Here is a 10318-nt window from a genome sequence, read left to right on the forward strand (position 1 = left end):
AAAAAATATATATATATATATATATATATATATAGTTCCTTAGTTGCACTAGCCATATTTCAAGTACTTAACAGCTACAAGTGACTAGTGGCTACTATATTGGATGTTGTTGACTTAGAACAATACCATTGTTGCAGGGATTTCTGTTAGGGCTGTGTCGGATGGTGTAAGACTGAGTCAGGACCTCTGGGTTCAGAGAGCTTTCACCAGGTGTTACCTTGTGGCTCCAATAGCTTACAGGGAGGTAAGTTACAGCTTGGCACACAGTTAAGTACTAAATAAATGGTATTCTCATCATTAGTGCCTTCTTTTTAGGTAAGGTATTGACTCTAGAAAGCCCCTAATTTGTTATCTAGCGTTTTGTAAAATGCCCAAACTTAGGGGTTTATAGTAACATAAATAATATCTCATATAGTTTCTGTGAATTCAGGAGCAGGTTTTATTTTTTTTTTTTGAGCTGGAGTCTCACTCTGTCACCCAGGCTGGAGTGCAGTGGCACACTCACAGCCACCCCCAGCATCGACCTGCTGGGCTCCGGCAATCCTTCCACCTCAGCCTTCAAGTAGCGGGAACTACAGGTGCACACTACCATGCCTGGCTAATTTTTTCTTTTTCTTTTTTATTTTTTTTTGAGTTGGAGTCTCACTCTGTCACCCAGACTGGAGTGCAGTGGCCGCTCCCGGCCATTGCAGCCTTGACCTGCTGGGCTCCGGCGATCCTTCCACCTCAGCCTTTCAAGTAGCTGGAACTATAGGCACGCGCTACCACGCCTGGCTAATTTTTTGATTTATTGTAGAGATGAGGTCTCGCCAAGTTGCCCAGTCGGGTCTCGAACCCATGGACTCAGGCAATCCACTCACCTCAGCTAATTTTTTATTTATTGTAGAGATGAGTTCTAGCCAAATTGCCCGGGCAGGTCTCAGACACGTGGGCTCAGGCAATCCACTCCCCTTGGCCTCCCAAAGTGCTGAGATTATAGACTGAGCCCCTGAGCCACTGAGCCTTTTTTTTTTTTTTTTGAGTTGGAGTCTCTGTCGCCCAGGCTGGAGTGCAGTGGCATGCTCACAGCTACCACACCTCGACCTGCTGGGCTCAGATGATTCTGCCTCAGCCTTCCAAGTACCTCCAGGTGTGTGCCATCATGTCCAGCTAATTTTTTGATTTATTATAGAGATGCAGTCTTGCCAAATTGCCCAGGCTGGTCTTAAACCCTTAGGCTAAGGCAATCCTCTCATCTCCACCTCCCAAAATGCTGGGATTACAGGCATGAGCCACCGCACCTAACTAAGGAGCAGCTTAACTAGGTGGTCTGGCTCAGGATCTCACGAGGTTGCAGTCAAAATGTTGGCCAGGTCTGCAATCATCTGAAAACTTGATGGGGGCTGGAGGACCCACTTCCAGGATGGATCAATTACATTTCTGACAATTTGGTGCTGGCCATTGGCAGGAGGTTTCAGATCCTCATCACATGGACTAGCAGGGCTGATTAACTGTCTTTGTGACATGGTGACTGCCTTCTCTCAGAGCAAGTCATCCAAGAGAGCCAGATGGAAGCTATGATGCTTTTCATGACCAAGTCTTGGAAGTCACCCACTGTCACTTCCATAATATCGTATGGGTCACACAGTTCAGATCTATTCATTGTGAAAGGAGATTACCCAGGGGCAGGAGCACCAGGGGACAAGACCCACTGGAAGCCATCTTAAAGTCTGGTTGCCAGAGCCCCATCACTGGTCAGCCTTGAATGGGGTTAACCTATCTGGAAAGTTAACTCTGATTGGTACAATACTATTTCTGAGAATTGAGTAGGGGATGCAAAGTTGGGCCATTTTTTCATGATCCTACCCGTCTTCTGAAGCTCTGACTGCTGCATGGGGTGTGGAGAGGCCCACAAGTCAAACAGATCTCCCTCTGCCAATGATTCCCTATAGGTTTTGGGAAGTAGATAAAATTCTAAGATGACCCTAAGATTTCAGCCTCCTGGTGTATACAACCCGTACAATTCCCTCTCCTTGAGTGTGGGCAGAACCTGTAAATATGATGGGATGCCACAAGGTTTATGATTAAGCTATATTAGATAGCAAAGGTGAAGGTGCCCCCCGGTGACAATCAACCAGCTGTAGCGGGTATTTACCATAACCTCTGAAAGCACTGTTGTGCCACTGCTACCCTGCCTGTCTTTGACCCTTGGATCTGGAACAGAGCCAAGTCTGACTAGGGGGCCATTTTTGGTTGCATATACTCGGAGATGGCCCTTGGCCAAACCTTGTAGGTGTCTTATGGGTTTCACTTCCCTTAAAACACCTGCTCTCTCTTTTGCCATCTTCACAGATCTGTGCCCTTAGCTGTCCACATCCTCTCTGGGAGGAAGGTGTCTGACAATTTTACCCACACTGTGGTTAGAAAGCCTTACTTAATAAGTAAGTGTGCTTAAACCCAGAGACTAGCTTGTTAATGATGGAAACTCAGGCAGCCTGAGATCTGGTGAACTGGGAGATTTGGAACAGAAATTTTTGGCCTTATCCTCGTTCAATCCCCCCTCCCCCTGGCTATTACCTCCTGCAAAACACACACTCCACCTACACTCAGGTAGAATGAAAATTAGGAGAACCTCAGAGCCCCAGACTTATGTTAGCAGTACAGGATTCAAATCAGTGACAGGCTCTGTTATTAACCTGCTGTGACCTTAGCCTCCTTTTTTGTAGGCTAAGTTTTTCCATCTAAATAAGGAGGAAATACTGACTAGAGGAATCATTTCTTCTTTCTTTCTTTCCTTTTTTTTTAGTAGAGATACGGGGGTCTTGCTATGTAGCCCGGGCTGATCTTGAAATCCTGGCCTCAAGTGATCCTCCCACCTCAGCTTCTTAAAGTGCTGCGATTACAGGGATTATAGGCATGAGCTACTGTGCCTGGTTTAGAGAAATGATTCTCAACCCTGGCTGCTCACTAGAATCACAGGGGTGGGTTTTCAAACAATACAAGTGCCTGGGCTTCACCCTCAGAGATTTTAGTACAGTTGATCTGTGGTATGACCTATATATCTAGTTTTTGTAGCTCGAACAATGATTCTAATGTAAAGAGAACTACACTAATCCATAAATAGGCTTTAGATTGTTTGGAAATTCCCTAGAAGTACATAGAATTGTGTGTATAAACCCCCAAAGAATCCTGTGAGCATGAGAAAGGTTATCTTTAAGGAACCTAACATAAATAAAAGATAAAAAATAAAAATAAAAAAATAAATGAATAAATGCAATGCTGGAGAGGGGAACAGTACCACCTGCTGGTTTTACTTTGTATTAGCAATACTCAAATATCTGCTGATGCAAAGTAATGTAATTTGCTATTTATTGAGCACAAACTCAATGTGCAAGGCATTGTGATTAACCCTCTAGGGCATGCAGATATTATATATATTTATATATATATATAAAATGTACACACACACACACACACACACATATATATAGTTTTTTAGGGGACAGGGTTTGCTTTGTTGCCCAGGCTAGTCTTGAACTCCTGGCCTCAAGCGATCCTCCTGCTTGTCCTTCCAAAGTGCTGGGATTACAGGTGTAAACCAATACACCAGACCAACACACAGAGATAATAACTCTTTCCACATGAAGCTCATAGCCTAGAGGGGACAATGGACACATATTAAAGCCTTTAACCCAAGGTGAGTAGCAGACAAGGTCCAGTGAGATTTGTGGAAATACAACATGAAAGCCTCGTGCCTGGGTGTATGGCCTGTGCTTAAAAGGGCTCTTCACTTGGTTTAATCCTCTTCTGTCACTTTCTTGAAATCTTTAATCATTTTTGAACAAAGGGGCCATAAATTTTCATTTTGCACTGGTTCCACCTGGGATAGTTCAATGTTGGAGGAGGTGGCATATGACCTGGTAGGGCAGTAGTGGAGGAAGAGGAAAAGAGCACATTCTAGTGTGGAAGGAGAGGAAGTCCTTAGGCCTTGGTGACTAGGTGGTGTGGAGGAAAGAAGATAGAAGATTGGGTGCTGCAAATGGGTTGGAGAGGGAAGGAGTTTAATGTCAGAGGGAGTCAAGGCTCGGAGGACCTTCAAGAACAAGTTCAGCCACTGGAGTTCAAAAGACAGGCCAGGGTTGGAGCTTTGCTCACAAACTTCCAGGCGGGTGCATTGGCAACACCAAGGATTGTAGGATCCCCTGAGAGGGCTGGGCCTGGACTTTGGTGTCAACTTGGGCTCTTGGCCTCTGAGATATCTGCCTTGGTGAGTGAAGGATGAAGCCTTGAGGGCAAGGCTGGATGGGCTTGTGAGTCCCAGATCCCTATGTGGTACCATCCTCTCAGGCTCCTTACGGTGGCTACCTACTTCATCACCACCATGGGACAGTGAACACACACTCTCTTGAGGTAGGCACTCATTTCGGCATATTTCCCAGTCCACTCATCCTCCAGCCAGGATTCACCTCCAGGGGCCACACGAGGCTTTGAACAAGCTTCTTCCTCACCCCACATAGTGGGTTTCAGCCTGCTGATGGCAGGTGACAGGACTTAGAAAAGACTTTGAGAACTCTGAAGAGCAAACCCCATTTCCTCCCTTCTGGGTATCATCAGCTTTTTCTTTCTCATGGGACTTTCCATGTTCTGGGGGAGGAGTCTTACAGGAAATGAGTTCTCCCACAGGAGGTCAAGCTCTTCCTCAGGGGGCTAGAATCAAGAAACCACACTTCAAACCACTTCTCCCATGGGGCACCACTAGAGGCTGGTACAGGTAGTTGGCACCCACAATATCTGTGTCCAACAGCGCAAACCTGGTTTTCTAGCGTTTTGTTTTGTTTTGTTTTCCTTCCCTGTAGGGCCTAGCCTAGGTAGAAAGTAGGTAGGTTGATCAGGAATAGGTTGTGATTTTTGTCTGTGGGTCCCATACAGAGAAGTTAGGTTCTCTGCTCCATCAGACTTGCAGTCTTTTTTTTCTGTGCAGGTCCCTTTTTCTGTGTGTGAGGGTAGGGGGAGGTATACTGGGGCCTTTCCTTCCGTGGGGGGGGTGTCATACAGAGCAAACTCTGCCTCAGATAGAGGTTGATTTTCATACAGGAAACCCTGATCCTCAGGATTGCATCCTACTAGGCCTGTGGGAGAAGTGACTGGGGGACAGCTAAGATGGCAAGACCTGACCACTGTCCCAGGCACCTGCCCATCCACCAAAGCTGGACCAGAGAGCAGACATGGGCAAGGTTACTGTGTCTGGTTGTGGCCATAGGGAGTGTAGGGAGGAATAGGTGCTTGTGCCCCAGGTTCTCAAGTTGGGACCTTACTCTAGGTGAGACTCAGTGCTCCAGAAGAGACCCAGTGCTCTAGAGACATTGCTCTAGGTGAGACATAGTACTCCAGGTGAGATCCAGTTCTGTAAGTGAGACCTAATACTTCAGGTTAGAACCAGTGCTCTAGGTGGAACCTTACTCTAGGTGTGACTCAGTGTTGCAGGTGAGACCCAGTGCTTTAGGTCAGATGTAGTGCTATAGGTGAGACCCAGTGTTCCAGCTGAGACCCAGTGTTGCAGGTGAGACTTAATACTTCAGGTGAAACCCAGTGATCCAGGTGAAACCTTACTCAGAGTGGGACCTAGTACTCTAGGTGAGACCCAGTGCTCCAGGTGACACCCAGTGATCCAGGTGAAACCTTACTCAGAGTGGGACCTAGTACTCTAGGTGAGACCCAGTGCTCCAGGTGACACCCAGTGATCCAGGTGAAACCTCCCTCTAGGTGAGACCCAGTGCTCCAGGTGAGACTCAGTGCTTTAGGTGAGACCTAGTCCTCCAGGTGAGACCCAGTGTTGCATGCAGGTGAGGCTAAATACTTCAGATGAGATCCAGTGTTCCAGGTGGAACCTTACTCGAGGTGGGACCCAGTGCTTTAGGTGAGACCTAGTGCTACAGGTGAGACCTAGTGTTCCATGAGACCTAATACTTCAGGTGAGACCCAGTGCTCCAGATAGAACCTTATCCTGGGTGAGACCTAGTACTCCAGGTGAGACCTAATGATCCAGATGGGACCCAGTGCTCCAGGTGGGACCCAGTGCTCTAGGCTGAACCCAGTGCTCCAGGTAAGACCCAGTGCTGTAGGTGAGACCTAGTATTCCAGGTGAGACTTAGTGCTCCAAATGAGACCCAGTACTCTAGGTGGGACCAGATGCTCCAGGTGAGATTGTGCTCCAGATGGATCTTGGCGCTCCAGGTTAGATCTAATACTCCAGGCAGGATGTTGGGCTCCAGGACATGCTGGCTATGCCCCAGGAGACTGTGCTCCATGCCTGGGTGTGTGAAACTGTTTTCTCTTCAAGAGGGGACAAGAAGGGAAATGCCCCAGGTGTGGCTCCTCAGAATGTGTGAAATTGTAAGACACAAGGACAGCTGGAGAGAGACAAACATCAAAGATGGAGGGATAGGGACACACAAATAGATCTACAGACTAAGTTACTGAGGCAGAGATGCAAATAGAGACGGACATAGAGATGGGGAAGAGAGAGTGATTTAGAGACAGTGAGAAGAGACAAGGACAGGGACAGTCACACACACTGAACACAAAGAGAGCACCACTCAGGCTGTCTTCCTGTATGTATACGGAGGGTGGAGTCAACCAGGGAAGACCCCAAGTTCAAGTTTCCAGGGGGAACTTTCTGATGCACTTGCGAAGCATAGTGGCAAGGAAGCGGGGCCTGGGAATGGGAGACACGGACCACGCCTGGCCTGGGCGCCCTCCTCAGTGGTGGCCCCTGGGGCGCCCGCCGCGCCTAGGTCTGGATGAAGAGGTGGAAGTTGGTGCGCGTGAATTCGTGGTGGATGCTCTCGAGGAGTGCGTCGGCATCGGTGGCGGGCTCCGGGGCGCCAGGGGGACCTGGCCTGGCGCTGTATTCGGGGGTGTAGGTGAAGGAGAAGGCACTGGGGTAGAAGAGCCCGTCGGCGCGCACCAGGCTCACCGGCACCGTGATGGGAGTGCGCAGCCAGCGCCAGTCGCTGCCAAAAGCCGCCACGTCGGGCACCACGCACACCAGGGACCGCGGGCTCCTGGAGAGCACCAGGGTCAGGGCTGCGGTGACTCTGGTGTCAGGTACCCTCGCATCCCGCGGCCTGAGGGAGGCTGCCTCCCCTCCCCATACCTGTACATGGTTTCTGCCTCCACGTCCCCGAACCACACCTTGAGTCCCACGTGGAAGTTCTCTCCGTGAAGCTCCAGCGTGGCCACGTCGCCCCCACCACTCAACTGGGGGAGGTTGGCACCAGGTGGGGTGGGGGAAGAGGGCCGGGAACCTGCCGCCTGTCTCTCTAGTACCTGCACCACCCAGTGCATGAGGGTCCTCACCCCAACCAGCGCCCCCCAACGTCGTTTCACCTCTAGAGTGCTGATGAGGGGCACCGGAGTGACCGGCTCTCGCGTACACGCCAGGCTGGTGCTGAAGGAGAATTCCACCGACTCGGTGCCGATGATGGTCCAGCAAGAGCTGTCGTTGAGCAGCGCACGGTTTGCCTCCTTAGGGCAGGGAGAGGCCTGTGAGGAGATCCGAGGGATGAGGCAGAGGCTCTGGATGGGGGCCACCAGGAACGGGAAGCGGGGATGGGGGTGGGGGTGTGTGACATAGTGTTGGTACTTTTGCATTTAGGCTCAATCGGTCCCATTCCTAGGCTCTGTGGTGCACCTGTCCTGTGCGCCTGGAAAGGACCCTGACATTCTCTCACTTAAGAGTTAATAAGCTAGTTGATTTCTAATGGTCTTATTTTCTTAGGATTCTAGAGTTATATTTTTTAATATGCAAATCTATGCCCTAACATTGTACAGTTTTAATATTCTTTGGGAAAGAATATTGCTCAATAATTATTTTCTACATATAATTATGTCTCAACTTTCTATGATAATATTCTTTTGGGAGGAATATTGCCTAATAAAAATCATTATTTTCTACAGTCTATATGTTATTATTCTATGATTCTAATAGTCTTTGCTCAATAATTCTCAATACTATTATCTATTATGATTTTTGTTTTCATTCTCCAATTTTATATCCCAATATTTTATGATTCTAAAGTTCTTTGGGGAGGAGTATTGCTCAGTAATAGTAGTTGTAACCCTTTTTCTATATTTTGAGTCTGTCCTAAGAGTCAGTGATTTTAACATTCCACGGGAGGCAAGCAGTATTGCTCAGTAAGCAGTAACTGTGATGACGATGATGATGATCTGACATCTATGGTTCTGTGGATTTTCACATTCCTGGATACCTGGTGGTGGTATTTCTCCACTTCTCACCTGGAACTGCACCACCTTCTCCGTGGCAAGGCATAAGTAGGTGCCACCCCCTCCTGGAGGACCGCCTGGAAACTGGAATGCACACTTGTGCAGTTGGGAGATGGGCTCGTCCACATCAAGGAGCGCATACTGTTTGGCTACTTTGCGGATTATCTACAGTGGAAGGATGATGGTAGGGGCAAGGTGCCTCGGTGCTCAGAAGCTGCCTTCCCAGCCATCTCTCTGCTACTCTGATAGGCACGGGGGCACTAGCAGATTCCCCCTTCCCCTTCACCTCTGTTCAGTCCCACAAAGCACTGAGTAGCCCCAAAGTGAAAACATGCCTTGGGGCCCCACCCTTCAGCCCTGCGTATGTGGGCCATACTCTCTGTAAAAGGGGGACCTCTCCTGTACGCCGCCCTTCCCATGTCCCCCTCTCATACCATAGGAGGCAGTGTGATGCCAGTGACAGTACAGACCAGCTGCACTAGGGAGCCGTAGCGGACATAGCCCTCTCGAGGTGGGAAGTCTCCCTGGGAACAGTGCTCATCAGCTGGGGATCAAAAAAAGAGGAAGGAACAATTTTCCGGGGGCGCCAAGCTTCTTCCCCAAACCCTGCCTTCTTGCCTCTGGCTCTTCCTCATGTCACACATGGGCCTAGAAGGAAGGGTTGGCACTCAAGGGAGTAGCTGAAGCTGAAGAAAGGTTCTAATTCTGGAGATAATTTGTGGCCATCCTCTCAAATGTCTGCCCCTGGGGGCAGGGGTTGGGGGCAGGCTGCTCAGTTGCTATGAGGGGAAAGGGCATGGGTATTGGAGACAGAATAGCTTGTATCAATCACTGGCTTGCTGGGACCATGGGCAAGGCTTTTAGTGTTTGTGAGTCTCAGTTATATGGGGCAGAGTTTAGAGTTATGGTATAGACGAAATAACCTAATGCATGTGACAGGCCCAGCCGGGGGACCTGTGGATGTGATTACCCAGGTGGAGGGTGAAGGCGGCCCACTGTCGCGCACTGGCTACGAAGGCTCCATCCTCCACAGAGAGGTAGCGTGTGGATACGGTCTGGGAGCGCAGGCGGTTGAACAGGGAGACCTTTGAGCCCGAGGATATGCACACTGTGAGGGGAGGTGGAATCAGTGCCCTGGACTGTCTTTGTCCCTTGGACTTGCCAGACAATTTCCAGTCCTCTGTCACCAGTGCCAGCCAGGTCAATATGCCCACTGGCCTAGACATACTGGGAATTCATAGTTCACAGCTATTTATCTAATGCCTGCTGCAGTCCTGTTTCTGCACTTTTGCCTGTTCCTTTTTGCTGCCTGGGTATCCTTCAGTTCAATAGAACTTTTTTAAAAAAATTAAAGATCAGGTCTCTATGTTGCCTAGGCTGCACTCCAGCCTGGGCAACAGAGTGAGGCCCTGATCAAAAAAAAAAAAAAAAAAAAAAAAAGAAGGAAAGAAAGAGAGAGAGGAAGGAGGGAGGGAAGAAGGGAAGGAGAGAGGGAGGGAAGGAAGGAAATGAAAAAGGAAATGAAACTTGGGCTCAAGTGATCCTTTTGCCTCAGCCTCCTGAGTAGCTGGAACTACAGGTGCATGCCATCGTTCCTGGCAGAATTTTATCAAGTAGTCACTATGGGGGTCTACTTTGTGGCAGGCACTGTGCTGGGTACTGGGCACCAAAGGGTGAATTAGACCCAGCTCTGCTCTGGAAAAGTTCATAGTCTGGGAGGGAAGACAGGATAATAAATATAAAATTTTAATATGATGGTAAAGGCTGTTAAGGAGGGCTTCTTGGAGGAAGTTATACTCCTAGATGGGGAGTCTGAAGTTCGTAGGGGTTTCACAGGAGGCTGTATAAGCAAAGACCAGATGGTGTGAAACAGCAATGCAGTATTCTCAGGGCTTGACATTGATCTCTTACACCCCAGTGCACATACTCAGAGCCACAGTTTCATTTCCTTTTTCATTTCCTTCCTTCCCTCCCTCTCTCCTTCCCTTCTTCCCTCCCTCCTTCCTCTCTCTCTTTCTTTCCTTCTTTTTTTTTTTTTTTTTTTTTTTTTTTT

General features: G+C 48.7%; 1 protein-coding gene across 1 annotated transcript in view; it reads right to left on the reverse strand.

The window, feature by feature from the left end:
* Nucleotides 1-6769: 6769 nt before the first annotated feature.
* The window catches only part of RBPJL (recombination signal binding protein for immunoglobulin kappa J region like), a 10484-nt gene continuing 6935 nt past the window's right edge, over nt 6770-10318 (reverse strand). Inside the window, exons 7-12 of the mRNA XM_008057512.1 lie at nt 9236-9373; nt 8700-8809; nt 8278-8430; nt 7369-7524; nt 7136-7239; nt 6770-7043 (exon numbers count right to left, since the gene is read on the reverse strand). Coding sequence (XP_008055703.1) covers nt 6770-7043; nt 7136-7239; nt 7369-7524; nt 8278-8430; nt 8700-8809; nt 9236-9373 — 935 coding nt within the window. The remainder of the gene's footprint in view (nt 7044-7135; nt 7240-7368; nt 7525-8277; nt 8431-8699; nt 8810-9235; nt 9374-10318) is intronic.

The sequence above is a fragment of the Carlito syrichta genome, unplaced genomic scaffold (assembly GCF_000164805.1).
Source record: "Carlito syrichta isolate Samal-C Ts95f unplaced genomic scaffold, Tarsius_syrichta-2.0.1 Scaffold303037, whole genome shotgun sequence".
In the NCBI taxonomy this organism is placed as follows: Eukaryota; Metazoa; Chordata; class Mammalia; order Primates; family Tarsiidae; genus Carlito; species Carlito syrichta.